Raw genomic sequence first — 19,629 nt, forward strand, 5'->3', positions numbered from 1 at the left:
AGGGAGATAATTTCACAGCCTGACAAATTGTGGTGTTTAATACTGAAAAAGTAATTGAGCTGAAAGTCTCACAAATTGAACATTCTATGGCAGAATGTCCATACCTATGTATGGAAAGTACGCACTTTTATGTGGATCACAACATATGTTTCCTGTCTTCATGGATGTTACAAGGAGTTAAATAAGCTTTTCATCCTTGAAGGAGCACCTGCCAATACAGTATAAGCCCCTCTGGGTTTGCTGCCCAACCATGGAAAGAAGTTTAAGACCTTCTGCATTAGGGGGTTGAGGGTGAGAAGAAAAGCTAACCAGTGACAAAAAAACTGGATCTGAGAGGAATACAACTTCCAGAGAAGATTCCAATCCATTCACCAGATGTGCTTTAGAAAATCTAAGCGGCTCAGCCTCTAGGACAGAGTGTAGCTTAGAATTGCCATCTGATTGGCCAGTCTGTTTTGTTCACCGATGTTTGAGTGTATTTGTATACCATTAAATTAACATCCTCAAGTTTGCAGCCTGACATCAGGGAATAATTCAAACATGTCAAAGTATGAAAGTTGCAATCCTGGATAATCATGTTTCTTGAAATGCCAAAGCAACATTTAAAGGGTCTGAACTTCAAAACAAACAGCAAAAAGGTGCTGGGATCGAAATATAAAAACAGCAAACTAAAAGTCAATGGAAAAATAGAAAAGCATGAACAGAAACCCTATATCTCTGATCTAGCACCTTAAGAGTATTTTCAGTTGGTAATGACATTGCAAGCCGCAAAAAACATAAAATGTTAAGACCCTCATTACTGAGGCAGACCCTAGTAATATAATCCACTCCTGATCTCTAATACACACTGAACAAGCCTAGAGTTTTACTATCCATGACCTACTCCTGGGATTCTAACATGTATTTTTTAACCTGTTGATGTAGTTTTCTAGCTTGAAGAATTTTCTGGGTTCACATGCTGTGCATTATTCCACAATCTAGTAGTTGGGCAGGAATTCTCCATTATTTTGTAGTCCTCCTTCCCTTTCGTGTTTTTGTTTGTTGGTGGGCGTTGACGGTACATCCATTTGGTGTCCCCTGTGGGGTAGTCGTGGTTCCTCAGGAAAACTGGCCCCCCTTTAGTCGCCAACTTCAGATTTTTTTTGCTTCTTTTCTCCATCTTCTTGGCGGAGGTGGGTGAGTCACCTGTGCTTCATTTTCCTGTATGTTATTTTTCTCTTTATGTAGTACATTATCGCTCTTCTAGCATCCAACGCATGGCAAAGCTCTCTCGGGACTGATGCTTTGGGTTTTGGAAAAAAACTGGTATTTGAATAGTTTGGTTTATGTGAAATTGAGAAACTATTTTGGGTAGAAATTGAGGTTCTGTCCTCATGACAATTCTGTCCTTATGAATATGCATATATAGTTCTTGGATTGTCAGGGCTGGTATTTCGCTAATCCTCCTTAGCAAAGTTATAGCCCAAAAAAAAATAGTCTTTAATGTGAGCAATGATTCAACTGCATTCGGCAAAAGAAAACACTTTTCCCTCAGATTTCGGTGCTGCAAAGTTCTGTAATCTGAGAGGAGCCACAACTTCCTTCCACCCAGCATTCCCCCAAGTCTCCAGATAAAAACAGTACCTCACTTGTGTGGGTAGGCCTACAGCCTGCAACAGGAAATGCCACAAAACTCAAGATGGACACATCAAATTTTTACATTGAAAACTGACGTGTTTTTTGGAAAGTGCCTAGCTGTGGATTTTGGTCTCTAGCTCAGCCAGTACCCTGGGAAACATATCAAAACTGTGTGTTTTTGAAAACTAGACACCTAGGGGAACCCAGGATGGGGTAACTTGTGGCACACTCACCAGGTTCTGTTACCCAGAATCCTTTGCACACCTCAACATTTGGTAAAAAAAAGAAAAAAAAGAAAAAAAAAAAAAAAGAACTTTTTCCTCACATTTCGGTGATAGAAGGTACTGGAACCTGAGAGGAGCCACAAATTTGGCAAAAAATGGTACCTCACTTGTGTGGGTAGGCCTAGTGCCCATGTCAGGAATAGATCACACAACAGTCAATGTTGGAATGTTGGTCCTTACATGAGGGCAACTGTTGACCCTGGGGTGATCCATTCCTGACGCAGGCACAAGGTACAGGCACTCAAATGGGGTAGGGTTTTTATCAGGATAGGTGTGGAAACATTGGGTGGTAGGAATTTTTGGATCCAGGCATATTCCTGTAGTTTGTGTGACAGAAATACAAAGAAATTAAATTGAGTTTTTATTTAATATTTCACCTTTGCAGGGTATTCTCGGTAAGAAAACTTTGGGGAATCCACACAAGTCACACCTCTGTGGACTTCCCCCAGATGTCTAGTTTCCAGAAATGTCTGGGTTTGGAAGGTTTCCTTATATGGCCGCCGAGCCCAGGACCAGAAACGCAGGTGCCTGCCTTACAAAACCAGGTTTTTTTTGTGATAGATAATTTTGATGTCTCCACAATATGATTTGGGCGGTGGAATTAGCGGCTGAACTAAATTGGGGCGCTTCCAAGAGAGCGCTCTCTCTGTGTTTGCCACCGTATGTACCTGCTCTCTGGGTTGGGCTAACCCGCTATTATCCCGCTTCACAGTCTGTACTTGTGAAGGGACAGTAGGACTATCCTCAACACCTCCCTCAGAATCACTGGAAGGGGTGTTATCAAATGGGACTCCTCTGACTTAAAAATCACTCGCAGAGGAGTATGCGTCATTGTCCTCTTTCAGATGCTGTCTCAGTATCTGTTGTCTCAGTCTCTGATCCTATGTCAGAGCTGTCCTCTATAACCCGAGTTAGGGTTTGAGCAGCAGTCATCCAACGAGATGCCATCGCTGCTACTGGCTAAACTGTCACTCTAAAACACTAGCCTACGTAGACAGTCTCAAAATTGCTGGTGGGTGTGTGTGTGTGAGAGATACGTGCAACAGTATAGGTCACCTTACCTTCACTTCTTCCCTCAATCAGCACGTTCTCTCAAGACACTCAAAAAAGACACACTATTACTTCACCTTGTCACATACTCATCGTAACAGTCTTTAGTGCCTCTAGCACCCATTCCCATGCCCTTCTCCTCCCATTCCCTCACTACTACCCACCAAAAGGGCCCTTCATCTCTCAACAGCCCCTCTCGCACATACATTCCCTTTATATTACAGCACAAGTAATGGATGGCTTTACTAATTCACTCAGCTAGTCACATAAAATACAGATGTGATCATTGCAGCAGGCATATAAACCTTCTGCACTAGTTTGTGGGCATCAAATCTGCAGTAAAACTGCCACTAGACCAAAGTAAGAGCGTTTTGTAGAAGAAACAATCAAAAGAGTTACTTGACTTTTTTAGTGCTGCCTAAAAGTTACAGTTGAAACGCATCAGTTGAAGTTTGTGCACTGCTTTGAAGACACAAGCTGCAACTGCAAGAGAACTGGTGGCGAATATATATAACATATATATATAGAACAAATATATATGTGTGTGTGTAAAGAGATCACTTATATGTGGATCACAGCCCCCAGGGAAACCACACACTCATTGACAAAAGTGATTGCTTTATTATATATATATATATATATATATATATATATATATATATATATATATATATATGTAGATGTATCTATATATAGATCTATATAAATATACATATCTATATGTTTTTAAAAGCTGTATTGTTTCCCTAAGGGCCCTTAGTGGCCCCCGGCGAAACCATACAACTATTTTTTTTAAAAATGGACCCCACACGGGTCGCTCTGCCCACGGGCAATCCCCTGTCAATTTCATTTTATTCATTTTTTTTTTCTCAAAATCTGTTTATTATTTTCAGCGTACTGTAACATTTTGACTTACATCAACATTAGGATAACGAATTTGTGCAATTACTAGTTAATTGTATACGCACATCGGAAGAAGGTAGGCGTCAAACCAGCTGATAACTAGACCTCCAGTTAGAGTATTTAACCACAGTTTGCCCAAACTCACATAACTCAGGATTAACGGACATACAAAGTCTAAAGAGAGGGTTCATATATTAGAGTCTTGAAGCCTACAAACAATTTGAAGGATGCCAAATATCTCCATATCTCTTCAAACCATACCTGAGGATCAGTGTGCTCGTGCAATGTTTTGCTGGGAGGTATATAACTTAAGCAAATCACAGATTACAATAAAAACATGCACAATCGTTCTAGTGCTATTTATACAGTCAATAGATTGTGATTAAAGCGCGCCGCCGTAGGTGAGGGAACCTCCCTGTACTATCCATTCGCACCAGTATAGGACGGGAGTACATGCAAAGCCACAAACACCTGCCGCCCTGATAACATCCAGCCCTATCCCCAAAACTGAGACCGGACCGGCCACCCAGGCACCAGCTCCCCCCCCCCCACGTTCCCGCGCCGGGAGCAGATGCACGTCCACCCCAGCAGTTAGACTGATTCCTCTGCATCGGGCCCTGCCCCCTCCCCCGCAGACATGACAAAATCTCTTCACAGCTGTCCGACAACAGATACTTGCGTAGCCCCAGCGCGTCTTCTCTTCCCAACGCCACTCCCTCTGCATTTGCCCACACCTCAAATTAATATTTCCAGGCCTGCTCAGCTGGTGGGTCGGCTGATTTCCACCTGCAGGTTATCAGCAGCTTAGCCGTTATCGGGCCCAGAACCAGAAATCGCGCCGCAGCTCTATGCCGCGTGCACCTGGGAAAGAAGCCCAGCACACAAACCTCCCAGGTGAATGGAACCGAACACGACGTGCACTCCGATAGGCAGCCTACCACTGCCCTCCAGAAGCGATGCAAGGATGGGCAGGACCATAGCATGTGTATCATGTCTGCATCTATGTAAGAACAACGGGGCAGGCTACATCTTGACGAGCAAAATATCTGTTCACTCGGGCTGGAGTGAGGTAGGCCCTGTGAATGATACAGAATTGGATCAAGCGAAATCTAGATTTGTGGGGTACATTAACGTGGCCGGAGAGAGACTATTTCCACTGCGCATCTGTGACTGAAGTGGCCGCATCCCTGTCCCAGGCCGCACGCAGTGCATCACATTCGAGGGTTGTGTGTACGCACAATGTGTCAGTGAACCATCTAATCAGGTGCGGTCCTTGCCCCATCACCTGCATGTACTGTACCAGCAAATGCGTGGAAGGGGCTACTGACACGTCACCCCACCTAGGTGATAAAGACCTCAACAGTGAAATATATAACAGGAACTGTCCTGCAGCAGCCCCGACTCCTGAACCAGTGTAGGAAACGGAATCAGCTTACCATCATCATAGAGGTCACCTAGTGTATAGAACTCCGCCTCATGCCACGCATGTAGCTCAGGACCCGACGTAATCTTAGGGCCACGAGGAGTACCCAACAACGCCAAGGCTGCAGCAAATCGGACTACCCCCCCCCCCCCCGGTAAGGCGCAGGGACCTACGAAAACCGCTATAAGCCACCTTAAAGAATATTTGTCCTGGCAATGCCACACGTGCGAATGGGTGAAATAGGTGCCTTCTGTGGTCGCCATGTCTGTGAGATGAAGACCCACCAGCCACTTGGACACCCACTGGAGTTGAGAGGCCAGATAGTAGTGCTCCAGATTAGGGACCGCCAGGCAGCATCTCTCCAGCGGCAAATACAGTTTTTTCAGCACGACTGCAGCGACCTCCATTCCAAATGAATTCCCGCAACGTAGACTCCAGACTCCTGAAGAAGCGTGGGAGGATGTAGAGTGGGAGGTTAGAAAATTAATATAATAGGCGCGGTAAGACTATCATTTTTAGCAGCGGTATCCTACCTGCCACAGACAGCGGCATCGTCTGCCAAAAAGCCATCTGGGATTTGATCGAAGACACCGCTTGTAGGAAGTTGGCTCTGTATGTACTATTTCAAAGTAAGAAATAGCATGCACATAGTCCAAGGGTTACCCTTAGAGGTAAGACAGTGGCAAAAATAGATAATTCTAATGCTCTATTTTGTGGTAGTGTGGTCGAGCAGTAGGCTTATCAGAAGGTAGTGTTAAGCATTTGTTGTACACACACAGGCAATAAATGAGGAACACACACTCAAAGCCAATTCCAGGCCAATAGGCTTTTATATAGAAAAATATATTTTCTTAGTTTATTTTAAGATTCAAGGTTCAAGATTTACAATCATTACTTCAAGTGAAAGGTACTTCACTTAGGCATCACAGGAACTTTGAATCAGCAAAATAGCATGTACAGTTTTGGCAAACATGGCAATAAGCTATTTTAAAACTAGGCACCTAGTGCAAATTTAAAGTTACTGGGGGAGGTGTTTGTTTGTTTGTTAGTTTTGCAGGTAAGTAAACCACCTACAGGGTTCAAAGTTGGGTCCAAGGTAGCCTCCAGTTCAGAGCAACCCCAAAGTTATCACACCAGCAGCTCAGGGCCGGTAAGGTGCAGAGGTCAAAGTGGTACCCAAAACTCACAGGCTTCAATGGAGAAGGGGGTGCCCCGGTTCCAGTCTGCCAGCAGGTAGGTACCCGCGACTTCGGAGGGCAGACCAGGGGGGTTTTGCAGGGCACCGGGGGGGGACACAAGTCAGCACAAAAAGTACACCCTCAGCGGCACGGGGGCGGCCGGGTGCAGAGTGCAAACAGGCGTCTGGTTTGCAATGGATTTCAATGGGAGACCCAGGGGTCTCTTCAGTGAAGCAGACAGGCAAGGGGAGGGGGGGGGGGGGCTCCTCGGGGTAGCCACCACCTGGGCAAGGGAGAGGGCCACCTGGGGGTCGCTTCTGCAGTGGAGGTCGGATCCTTCAGGTCCTGGGGGCTGCAGGTGCAGTGTCTTTACCAGGCGTCAGGTTCTTAGAAGCAGGCAGTTGCGGTCAGGGGGAGCCTCTGGATTCCCTCTGCAGGCGTCGTTGGGGGGGCACAGGGGGGTCAACTCTGGCTACTCACAGGGTTGCAGTCGCCGGGGAGTCCTCCCTGTAGTGTTGTTTCTCCGCAAGTCGAGCCGGAGGCGTCTGGGGCAGAGTGCAAATTCTCACGCTTCCGGCAGGAAATGGATTGTCTTTAAAAGTTGCTTCTTTGTTGCAAAGATGTTTCTTCTTTGGAGCAGAGCCGCTGTCCTCAGGAGTTCTTGGTCCTTTTAGATGCAGGGTAGCCCTCTGAGGCTTCAGAGGTCGCTGGACCATGTGGAACACGTCGCTGTTGCAGTTTTTCTTGAAGTGGGGAGACAGGCCGGTAGGGCTTCAGGTCAGCAGTTCTTCTTCGTCTTCAGGTTGCAGGAATCTAGTTTCCTAGGTTCTTGGGAGCCCCAAAATACTGAATTTAGGGGTGTGTTTAGGTCTGCGAGGGCAGTAGCCAATGGCTACTGTCCTTGAGGGGGGCTACACCCTCTTTGTACCTCCTCCCTGAGGGGAGGGGGGCACAACCCTATTCCTATTGGGGGAATCCTCCAAAATCAAGATGGAGGATTTCTAAAGGCAGGGGTCACCTCCGCTCAGGACACCTTAGGGGCTGACCTCACTGGTGGGTGGTGACTCCTTGTTTTTCTCATTATCTCCCCTGGACTTGCTGCCAAAAGTGGGGGCTGTGTCTAGGGGGTGGGCATCTCCACTAGCTGGAGTGCCCTGGGGCATTGTAACACGAAACCTGAGCCTTTGAGGCTCACTGCTAGGTGTTACAGTTCCTGCAGGGGGAGGTGTGAAGCACCTCCGCCCAGAGCAGGCTTTTGTTTCTGTCCTCAGAGAGCACAAAGGCCCTCACCACATGGCGTCAGAAACTCGTCTCTCAGCAGCAGGCTGGCACAGACCAGTTAGTCCTGCACTGAACAATTGGGTAAAATACCGGGGGCATCTCTAAGATGCCCTCTGTGTGCATTTTTTTTTTATAAATCCAACATTGGCCTCAGTGTGGGTTTATTATTCTGAGAAGTTTGATACCAAACTTCCCAGTATTCAGTGTAGCCTGGTTAGCAGGCCTCAGCACACTTTCAAATCATAACTTGGCATCAGCAAAGGCAAAAAGTCAGGGAGTAACCATGCCAAGGAGGCATTTCCTTACAGCGGGTAAATGTAATTATATATTTTTTTTAAATATGCCCCTGGGGGTGAGGGGTATGGCTTGCCCTTTTTTCAAAGGAGCCGACCTCACCCAAAGTGAATTCGCTGGTGTCTAGTGGGCTTTCCTGGCTGGCAATTGATGGCCAGGAAACGGTTTCAGGAAGGCCTTGTTTGAAAGGGGAGAATGTCCCTTTTCAAACGAGGCCTTCCCGAACGTTCTTCCCACCGGAGCAGGCACGCTGACATCACAAAGGGGAGGACGGGTGAGACATGGCAGTTCTTTCGTGTGTCCTGTCCGGGAGATAATACAAAAAAAAAAAATCCTCGGGTGCAACTCACCCGAGAATTTTTTTAACCCCCTCCCTGGTGTCGGCCACTGGTCGTGACCTGCACCAGGGAGGTAGTGCCTTGGGGTTAAGAACCATGTAGGTGTTGGTACCTTCTTTGGTGATGCGATTCTTTTTGCACCTTCCAGGAATCATTTTATTAATGGCGCGTAAAGGAACTTTTTCCTATGCAGGCCCTTGTGTAAGCCACTGTTGCTGCTAAATGAACCTTTAATGAGGCATAAATTTACAATCAACTCAGGTGAGTTAAGTATTGTAAAACTGCTGATTCCTTAGTGTTTTTCCATTACCCCCTTTTCAGACCCCATAAAGAGTAAATCTTCCATTTTGAGAAAAAACACTTGTGTCGTTGATCTTATTGCTTCCCTGATTATAGCCATAATCTTTATGGGTAACTTTAAATGTCCCAATTCTATGCCTTTAAAAGCCAGGCTGCCATTCTGGGGATAGGACTCTTCCCTTGTCCATGGATTACAAATCTTGTCTTGGTATCTTTTGAATGTTCCCATTTGCCATTTAAATTAGAACTGACAGTTAAGTGTGCCTTGCCCACTGGGGCACAATTAAAATCAGAGTCATCCAGCACCTTTTGCATTTGTTGATCACCTTGTGCAAAAGAGGTTTTTTGGGGAAAAGAGTATGCAAATACCCCTGACCAGTTGACTGACAGAGCATTCTCCAGGGACTGGTGGCGAGGTTGTCTGGACGCAAAGCTTAGCATTTTGCGTTCTATGGCATTGCAAACAACTCGTTTTGTGGTGTTCCCCATCTTTCTTTTGAGTACTTTCTGATTCATATCCTACTCGTGAGAGCAAGACACTGGTCTGCTGATCTTGTCTGCATCCATATTGTCGTTCCTCGGCAGGTGAATTGCAGTTATTGTTATTCTCCTTTGTATGACCCAGTTCCAGAGGTCCTGGGCTAGTGTTGATAGCTGCAGGGATTGTGTTTCCCTCCCATGGTTGAAGTAGAATATTGTTGTAGTGTTGTCCATTTGGATCAACACTGATTGACCTGCTAAATGCTCTCAGAGGGCTTTTAAGGATAGGAACAATGTTTTTAATTCTAGGATGTTGATAAGTTGCACTGCATCCTTTTCCTCCCAAACTCATCTGACCTTGATTAAGTTCATGTGTGCTCCCCATCCCATATGTGAGGCATCTGTTATTGCTATTGAAGTAGTTGGATGTTGAAATTTGATCCCTTGAGTTATATTTGATCTGTTCCACCAGGCTATCTCCTCTTGTATTCTTTGTGTGACAACCAGTACATCCTCCCAACTCCCTGCCGCTTCTAACCATTGAGCTTGTAGCCATTCTTGCATTGGCCTTATGTGAAGTATCACATATATCAAATGAAGGGAATTCATGATGGTATTTTCCCAAGAACTATCCCCACCGCCCTCCCTGTCAGAGCTTGCCCTCTCTGGTAATGGTGAGTTTCCACGATCAATGACTGTGTTTTCTTCTCATTGGGTAACACCTTCCCTTGAAAATAATTTATTCTTGCTCCCAGAAATATCTTTCCATGCTCTGGTTGTGGGGACAACTTCTCTATGTTTATAGAGAAACCTAAAGTGAAAAGTGTCTTTATTACTTGTTGAATGTGTTCCTTGCATTTTTCAAACGACTCTCACCAGCCAATCGTCCAAGTATGGGTAGACATGTATACTCTGTCTTCTGAGAGGAGCTGCTGCTAAGCATTTTGTGAACACCCTTGATGCCAATTCTATTCCAAAAGGTAGCACTGAGGACTGGTAGAGAATCTTATTTACCACAAAACATTGAAATCTTTTGTGTTGTGCATTCACAGGGATGTGCAAGTATGCCTCTTTCAAGACTATAGTTGCCATGTTATACCCCTCCTGTAGTTGAGGGATATCATCTTGTAGAGTTGTCGTCATCTTGACTTTTTTTTAGTCTTTATAAACTTGTTTATGCAACTTAGGTCCAAAATTGGACGCAGTGATCCACGTACTTTGGGAATAAGGAAATAAGTTGAATAGTTCCCCTTGTTGATTTCCCGTTTTTGACACCTTTTCTATTGTATTTTTTTTTACAGCAATCTGTCTACTTCTGTTAGTTTTGAGTCACTTGTTAGTTCCTCCCTTGTGGGAAAGACTCCTTCATCTGCCCCTCCCACAAAAAGGCTGTCTGCCCTGTTGTTGGAATTGCCAACAAGGCATCGTTGTTGGGATACCGTTGTCTGCCTGATCCCCTGAAAACCTTGTTGTGGGGTTCCCGCTTGAAAACTTCCCCTTCCGACAGGTCTGCATGATGGTGTTGTTCCTCTATTCATTCCTCCACGAAAATGGAGGGCTCCCGTTGAATCAGCGGTTTTGCTATCTTTCTTTAATTGGTTCAGCTTGTCATCCACTGAGCTGGCAAAAAGTTGTTCCCTGTTGAATGGGCTTTTAAGGATATTGTCCTGTACCTTTGGTTTGAATCCTGAGATTCTTAGCCATGAGTGCCTTCTGAGAATTACTCCCATCATCATCTGATGGCTGGATGTGTCAGCAGCATCCAGAGCTGACTTCAGGCATGTGTCTGAAATATTTTTGTCATTTTCTACCAAGTGAGCAGCCCTTTTTCTGTAGCGTTCGGGGAGCTGCTTTATCAGCTTCCCAATTTCCTCCCAGTGCTGGTGTGCATGGCGGTCAAACAGTGCATTGGATTTGGCAATGCACCATTGGGGCACCGCACTTCCTGCCCATAAGCGCCATCCTTTTGCTTTCGTTTTCAGGAGGGGTGACCAACTGTGGTTGGTACACTGGCTCTCTTACTTGCAGTTGACAAGATGAATGAATCTGTGGACACTGTTCGTCTAATATAAGCTGGATCTTTGACGATTGCCCATGTTTTTACTCTGCATTTGGGGTTACCCCTCTGCAAGTGGCAGGCTCTTGAAAAGCTTATTTTCCCTGATCCAGCACACTAGGGAAACATGGGCAGAAACTGATTTCCTGTCTGTATTAGTATAAGAGTTTCCAGAAGAAAACAAGATTGGGGTTTTTCTTCTTCCAGCTTTACCCCATATTTATCAGCTGCAACCTTGATTAATTCATTATACACACCTATGTCATATGGAGGTGATGGCCTTGATGGGTAAGAGTCCACTCCTTCCTTTTGGGAGTCTGTCTCTTACTCTTGCCATTGCTCTACATACTTGCTCTTCTTCCTCTTCATAGAAGAGGAGCTCTTCCTTCTCTTCCTTTGGTTCAGGGGCAAGGGGAGGTTCCAATTCCTCAACCACTTGGTCCCCGAGATATTTCGTTTTGAAGTTTTTTGTGGGATCTTGAATCCACTCAGACTGTTGTCAAACTCTTTGGTTTTGTAGAAGGACCAACATTTCGGCCTCCAGTATTTGTTGCTTCCTTTCTATTTCGGCAACACGTTCTTCAGGGTGGAGACAGTATGTTTTTTTTGGTATATCGAAGAATCCTTTGACAACAAAACAGTCTGAGCTTTGGTGTTCTGCTCCTTTTTTTCGACTTCGCAGCCTCTTTTCACCGTACATCCTTTGATGCCTTGGGTTTTTCATAAGTCTTTCCTCCACTAGACTCCCCTTCAAGGTATATGTGGGGCTCCTCTCTGGGCTTGCCTGCCGATGGCAAGTGCTTCGATGTGGGGGCTCCCTTCAAAGTCTGAGTTAGATTTCTTTGACTCTGACAATTTATTTTCGACAATGAAGTTTCTCTTACCTCGGCTCTCCATTTCCTTCATCACCTGTTCTTCGACGTCAACAATTTTTACCTCTGCGTCAGACGTCTCTTTGGCAACATTATCTTCCTCTTCACTTGAGGCCTAGGTCCCTCAATGATAATGATGTCTGCTGGCTCTGAATGTTGTGATGTGCCCTTCCCTGTCACATCTTACCCTCAGTATTTTTAGCATAAAGGCTGAGCAGGCGTTACAGTCCTCACTTCGGTGTTCAACAGGGAGACAAAGGTTCAGACCGAGTGTTTGTCCTTTTGGGAGAACTTGTGATGGCAAGTGAAAAGATTGTATTCACCACTGAGGCTCTTCAGGGAGCCCCCTGAATGTGCATTCTCCGAAGTTCTTCCGAATATAAACTTTCTTTTTCGAAATCTTCCACTCAACATTCTCAGACAGTGATGTAGATGAATCTGGAGAACTCTTCTGCATTTTTTTCATCGTCAAGTTCTTTTCTGTGTAGGAGATCCTTCAGCAGGCTTCCAGACCCAACAGAATCTGAAGATGGCAATCAAAGGTAGGAGCTACCGGAGGAACCCCAACATCATCACAGGGGATACCAAATGGAGGAATCATTGACACCCACCAACAAACAAAAACACGAAAGAGAAGGACTACAAAATAGTGGAGAAATCTAGACCCAACTACAAGATACAGAAAAGATTCACACTGCAAAACCACAATTAGATCAAAGACCAGCATTATGTGAAGCTGCCTCTTTAAATGTCTCCTGGTTTGCTCCCCATTAGATAAGGCAGAACCTAGGCTATGTGCAGGAGGCCACTGACATCAAAGCCTTCTTTGGCTTTATCAGACAGTAAAAGGGAACAAATTCAGTAAGACTATCTGTGACAGGAGTAACGAGTTACAATTAAATCATCTGTTTTTAGCTGGACTTTGCTTATTGGACTTTCAAGCATTCTGGTACATTTTAGTGTTAAAAGAAAAAGTGGAGGACAAAACTTCAAATGGAATTTCCTGCTTTTAAATCAAATCCAAATACTTGAAAATGCTAGAGGTAGCTCAGTGAAACATTAAGCTAGCAGGTGCTATGGCTGATTGGATGTGTGAGCTGCTACCTATCTTGGAGACTCATTCAGTATACCAGGGGTTTTGAAGCATTGCTGAAGATCATAACATTCAGCCTGGTGGTTAGACAGCTCAGAAAAGATAACCCTTCCGAAGGAGTCTTCAATCAACAACCCCAACAAAAAAAACACTTATAAATTTTCAACCATACAAAATTACCTAATATAGCACTATTAAGAGCAGCACACACAGGCTCTCTTTGGATTGGGTCCAACTGCTGACCAACAGGGCAGTTCCAAGGATCTGAATATGCCAATAAGCTGAAAGCATCCTGAAAGGACAAAGGGAAACAGAGAAGAAAATTAATGACCATTAGATAACACAAGGAAACCAAACAAACAAGGAAGAACTAATACTACAATGATTGATTATGCATAAGTGCTTTAGAGTAAAGCAAACAATATATTTACCTTGAAAGAGCTAGAAAAAAATTGGAAATAACACTTAACTGTTCTAAAGGTCATGATTACCAAACAGGCAAAAAGCAAGGTCTACAACAGGTGGACTTATAGCGCACATAATACATTCTATGGAATATCTGCAGCACGTTGCTTGTTTGTAGCTTTCTCACGCCGTTCAGATTTTAACAGAAAATTCAATGGTATGACGGGTAGCAACAAACTAACTGCTTCACTTCAGATAACAGTAAAAGAATTAATCACTCTGAATGGATGAATTTTAAGTAACTTCTATAAGGCATTTTTTAGATAAAATTTCAGTTCTAACAATGTTGCCCTGGTCGCGATTGTATTGGTATTTTCTTGTGTTACCCTGTTTTATTGTACTTAAGTAAGTTCTATGCTATTTACGTTGGCAGAAAAAACCCTACCAGTCAAACTTTTTGACGTAATCACTCCCCAATTCATCTACCCAGTAACAATGAGTTCTGTCCCATTCTCCTCAAGCTACTTCTGTGCAATGATTCATTATTCAAAAGTGCTGCTGCTAGGTCACGCTTTATATTCTCCTCAGTTGTTGCTTATCAGGCCATGTTACACCTTTAAAGATATACAAAGGAAAAAAGCTACAGATAAATATAATAGGAATATATTAGTAGTGGAAAATTCTACTTCATCACTCAACTCTTTTCTCTGCAGGACTTATTTTTGCATGTTGTATCACTTTGGTGAACTTAGTACCAAATGAATGTCCAGTAAATTATCACTTGTTACCTGCTCAATAATTTCTGGGACAGACCCACTGGAAGATTATAAAGTTCTGTGGTCTCTCCACCAACTGGAGTCGCAGTAGAGGAAACATGGAGGCTAGAACTGAAGCCATAAAGCTTTGTGCGTAAACCCAGATATGATGTAGATAGAACTAGCATGTCATGCTGAACATCTTGGCAGTGGTCCCATTGTCCTAGGACCACCACAGGCTGAGTTATGAGCAAACATGTTTTGTAAAAGTAATGCCATGCAAACATTATGGGGCACGTTTCTCTGTACTACAACTATTTTAGTATGTTGATTTAAGTGTTATGCTTAGAACAGACCCTCGAGGACACCACAGTAAAAATAGTATTTGTAAGAAACATGGTCAAGTAACTATATAGTTAGTCCCTAGAAGGCATAACCACACAAAAACAAAATGACATTAAATAATGCAATCTAACCATATATTTAGCTCCTAGAAGGCGTAGTGCATTACTCATTAGGGGTAGCAAGTCTATAGCAATGATATTACAAACAAGGCTCCTAGAACATAAACTACTCTCAGCTGTAAACCAAAAGTTCTAGCCATGACAGCACTTAAGACACTGAATGGTGGAAGGGATTATTATTTTCGGGTCCCCACTAATCTACAGGGAGTGCAGAATTATTAGGCAAATGAGTATTTTGACCACATCATCCTCTTTATGCATGTTGTCTTACTCCAAGCTGTATAGGCTCGAAAGCCTACTACCAATTAAGCATATTAGGTGATGTGCATCTCTGTAATGAGAAGGGATGTGGTCTAATGACATCAACACCCTATATCAGGTGTGCATAATTATTAGGCAACTTCCTTTCCTTTGGCAAAATGGGTCAAAAGAAGGACTTGACAGGCTCAGAAAAGTCAAAAATAGTGAGATATCTTGCAGAGGGATGCAGCACTCTTAAAATTGCAAAGCTTCTGAAGCGTGATCATCGAACAATCAAGCGTTTCATTCAAAATAGTCAACAGGGTCGCAAGAAGCGTGTGGAAAAACCAAGGCGCAAATTAACTGCCCATGAACTGAGAAAAGTCAAGCGTGCAGCTGCCACGATGCCACTTGCCACCAGTTTGGCCATAATTCAGAGCTGCAACATCACTGGAGTGCCCAAAAGCACAAGGTGTGCAATACTCAGAGACATGGCCAAGGTAAGAAAGGCTAAAAGACGACCACCACTGAACAAGACACACAAGCTGAAACATCAAGACTGGGCCAAGAAATATCTCAAGACTGATTTTTCTAAGGTTTTATGGACTGATGAAATGAGAGTGAGTCTTGATGGGCCAGATGGATGGGCCCGTGGCTGGATTGGTAAAGGGCAGAGAGCTCCAGTCCGACTCAGACGCCAGCAAGGTGGAGGTGGAGTACTGGTTTGGGCTGGTATCATCAAAGATGAGCTTGTGGGGCCTTTTCGGGTTGAGGATGGAGTCAAGCTCAACTCCCAGTCCTACTGCCAGTTCCTGGAAGACACCTTCTTCAAGCAGTGGTACAGGAAGAAGTCTGCATCCTTCAAGAAAAACATGATTTTCATGCAGGACAATGCTCCATCACACGCGTCCAAGTACTCCACAGCGTGGCTGGCAAGAAAGGGTATAAAAGAAGGAAATCTAATGACATGGCCTCCTTGTTCACCTGATCTGAACCCCATTGAGAACCTGTGGTCCATCATCAAATGTGAGATTTACAAGGAGGGAAAACAGTACACCTCTCTGAACAGTGTCTGGGAGGCTGTGGTTGCTGCTGCACGCAATGTTGATGGTGAACAGATCAAAACACTGACAGAATCCATGGATGGCAGGCTTTTGAGTGTCCTTGCAAAGAAAGGTGGCTATATTGGTCACTGATTTGTTTTTGTTTTGTTTTTGAATGTCAGAAATGTATATTTGTGAATGTTGAGATGTTATATTGGTTTCACTGGTAATGATAAATAATTGAAATGGGTATATATATTTTTTTGTTAAGTTGCCTAATAATTATGCACAGTGATAGTCACCTGCACACACAGATATCCCCCTAACATAGCTAAAACTAAAAACAAACTAAAAACTACTTCCAAAAATATTCAGTTTTGATATTAATGAGTTTTTTGGGTTCATTGAGAACATGTTTGTTGTTCAATAATAAAATTAATCCTCAAAAATACAACTTGCCTAATAATTCTGCACTCCCTGTAGTGTGGGGACCCAGAGATGATGTAGATAGAAAGAGCACATCTTGCTAAATGTTTTGGTGGTGGTCCCATTGTCCCTGGACCACCACAGACTGAGTTATGAGCAAATTGTCAAAGTAATGCAACTCTGCATACCACTTACATTGGTCCAATGTGCAAGTTACTTCCCTTCGGTAACAAAATATCTGGTAGAGACATATTCTAGTTGCAGATTCCTTACCTTTGAATTTTCCCCCAGGTGTCAGACTGGATCTGGAGATTTGTTCTTCGAGGAATGCCCTTGTGCGTCGGTAGGTGGCGTTGGTCGACTTCGCAGGCATCGTGGTCGCCGTGAGGACGTCGAGAGTAGTACATAGATGCCGTCCTCGTGCAGTGACGTCAGTTTCTTTTAACTTTCCACGCCAGAGCACAGAGCCGCTAAGAACACGGATATTGGTGCGCCAGAGCTAAGGACCTGAAAGGGGGGAATCCCAGTCCCTAGAAATCAGTTTGCAAGCGGGGAGGATGGGTGGGCGGTAAGGAATCTGCAACTAGAATATGTCTCTACCAAATATTTAGTTACCGAAGGTAAGTAACTTGTACATCTGATAGAGACTTCTAGTTGCAGATTCCTTACCTTAGAATAGATACCCAAGCAATGCCATCCTCAGTGGTGGGCTGTGAACCAAGATCATAGTAGAAAGTCCTGCAGGACTGAACGACCAAAGTAGCTGTCCCGACGGACCTGACTGTCCAGGCAGTAATGCTTAGCAAACGTGTGCAGAGACGCCCACGTAGCTGCCTGACAGATATCCAGGAGAGGAACACCGCGTGCTAAGGCAGTGGATGCAGCAGTGGCCCTGGTAGAATGAGCCCGCAAGCCGTCAGGAGGTTGCTTTTTTCGCCGAAGTGTAGCACATTTTGATGCAAAGAAGCACCCATCAAGAGATGGTACGTTTTTGCACTGCCTTCCCTTTCTTCGCACCCACATAGCCAACAAAAAGTTGATCGTCCACCCGGAAGTCTTTAGTACGATTGAGATAGAATGCCAATGCTCTTTTTGGGTCCAGACGGTGGAGCCTCTCCTCCTCATGGGAAGGATGCGGGGGTGCGTAGAAGGTAGACAAAGTGATGGACTGGCCTACATGAAACAGTGTAACCACCTTAGGAAGGACGGAAGCTCTAGTGTGTAACACCACTTTGTCGGGGTGTACGGACAAGTACAGAGGCTTTGAAGAAAGGGCCTGAAGCTCACTCCCCCTGCGAGCAGAGGTGATGGAGATGAGAAAGACAGTTTTGAATGTGAGGAGCCGTAAGGGACAATTATGCATAGGCTCGACGGGAGTACACATCAAGAAAGTAAGCACAAGATTAAGATCCCACTGAGGCATGATGAAGGGAGTGGGAGGAAATAAGTGGGTGAGCCCCTTTAAGAACCTACTCACAAGAGGAGATTTAAAGAGTGAGGGCTGATCAGGAGGCCTAAGAAAGGCAGAAATGGCAGACAGATACCCCTAAAGGGTGCCCAATGCAGAGCCCTGCTGGGCTAAGGAAAGAATGAATACAAGAACCTCTGAAAGATGGGCAGATAGGGGGGTCAACATATTTGTTGGTGCACCATGCCATAAATTAATTCCAACGACAGGCGTATACAGTTTTAGTCGAGGGACGCCTGGCTGCCAAGATAACATTGCAGACTTCGGGTGGAAGGGCAAATGCCATCAACTGTTGCCGCTCAATCTCCACGAATGAAGGCGGAGGTTGGACAGGTTCAGGTGGAGGACCGTCCCCTGCTGCTGTGACAGAAGATCCACCCGAAGAGGCAGTCTGAGTGGAGGATCGATGGACATGCTCAATAGCTCTGGATACCACACTCTTCCAGCCCAGTCCGGAGCCACCAAGATAACTTGGGCCCAGTTGCGCTTGATTTTCTTGAGAACCCTGGGCAGAAGAGGGATAGACGGGAAGGCGTAAAGGAGGCCGGAGTTCCACCCGAGACTAAAAGCATCTCCGAGCGAGTGCCGCCTAGGAAACTCCAACGCGCAAAATAGCTGACATTGCGCGTTCTCTGCGGAGGCGAACAGATCTAATCAAGGCTCGCCACACTTGAGAAAGAGACCTTGCGCCACCTCCGGATGGAGACGCCATTCGTGATCGACAGTGCGTCGGCGGCTGAGTTTGTCTGCTCTGGCGTTAAGAGCCCACCAGATGTTGAACCATCAGGGTAATGCCCTCATGTTCCAGCCATGTCCAGAGGCATAGTGCCTCCTGACATAGGGTCCAGGACCCTACCCCGCCTTGTTTGTTGGAGTACCACATGGCGGTAGTGTTGTCCGAGAGGGAAGGAATGCATTCAACGCAAGTCTGATCGCTCTGAGCTCCAGCATATTTATGTGGAGTCCAGACTCCGCCGGAGACCAGAGGCCTCTGATCTCCGTCTCTCCCATGTGGCCGCCCCAACCCAGAAGCGATGCATCTGTCACTATAGAGAGATCTGGTTGGGGAAGGGAGAGGGATCTGCCATTGACCAAATTGGGATTTGAAAGCCACCACTGCAGGTCTTTCGCAGTCCCCTCTGAGATCTGGACCATGTCGGAGAGATTCCCCTGATGCTGAGCCCACTGGAACTTCAAGTCCCACTGCAGAGCCCGCATATGCCACCTGGCATGTGTTACTAGCAGGATGCCGAAGGCCAAGAGGCCCAGCAGCCTCAAAGTCTGTCTCACTGAAACCCAAGACCAAGGCTGAAAGATCGGAATCATAGCCTGAATGTCTTGGACTCTCTTTTGGGGAGGATAAGCCCGAAACCGCACTGTGTCCAGAACTCCCCCGATGAAAGGGAGCGTCTGAGAGGGAGTCAGGTGTGACTTCAGCACGTTGATAGTGAACCCCAGCTGGTGCAGGAGGTTCGGCGTAGTCTGGAGGTGTGAGACCACTGTATGGGGGGAAGGCACATTCAACAGCCAGTTGTCTAGGTAGGGGAAGACTGAGAACCCTAACCTGTGCAGTTGAGCTGCAACCACCGCCATCACTTTCGTGAACACCCGAGGGGCACTGGTAAGGCCGAAAGGGAGCACGGTAAACAAAGTGCTCGT

General features: G+C 45.2%; 1 protein-coding gene across 1 annotated transcript in view; it reads right to left on the reverse strand.

Moving 5' to 3' along the window:
- The window catches only part of RANBP10 (RAN binding protein 10), a 557,257-nt gene that overhangs the window by 18,444 nt on the left and 519,184 nt on the right, over nt 1-19,629 (reverse strand). The window contains exon 13 of the mRNA XM_069217570.1: nt 13,350-13,461. Coding sequence (XP_069073671.1) covers nt 13,350-13,461 — 112 coding nt within the window. The remainder of the gene's footprint in view (nt 1-13,349; nt 13,462-19,629) is intronic.

The sequence above is a fragment of the Pleurodeles waltl genome, chromosome 12 (genome assembly GCF_031143425.1).
Source record: "Pleurodeles waltl isolate 20211129_DDA chromosome 12, aPleWal1.hap1.20221129, whole genome shotgun sequence".
Taxonomy (NCBI): domain Eukaryota; kingdom Metazoa; phylum Chordata; class Amphibia; order Caudata; family Salamandridae; genus Pleurodeles; species Pleurodeles waltl.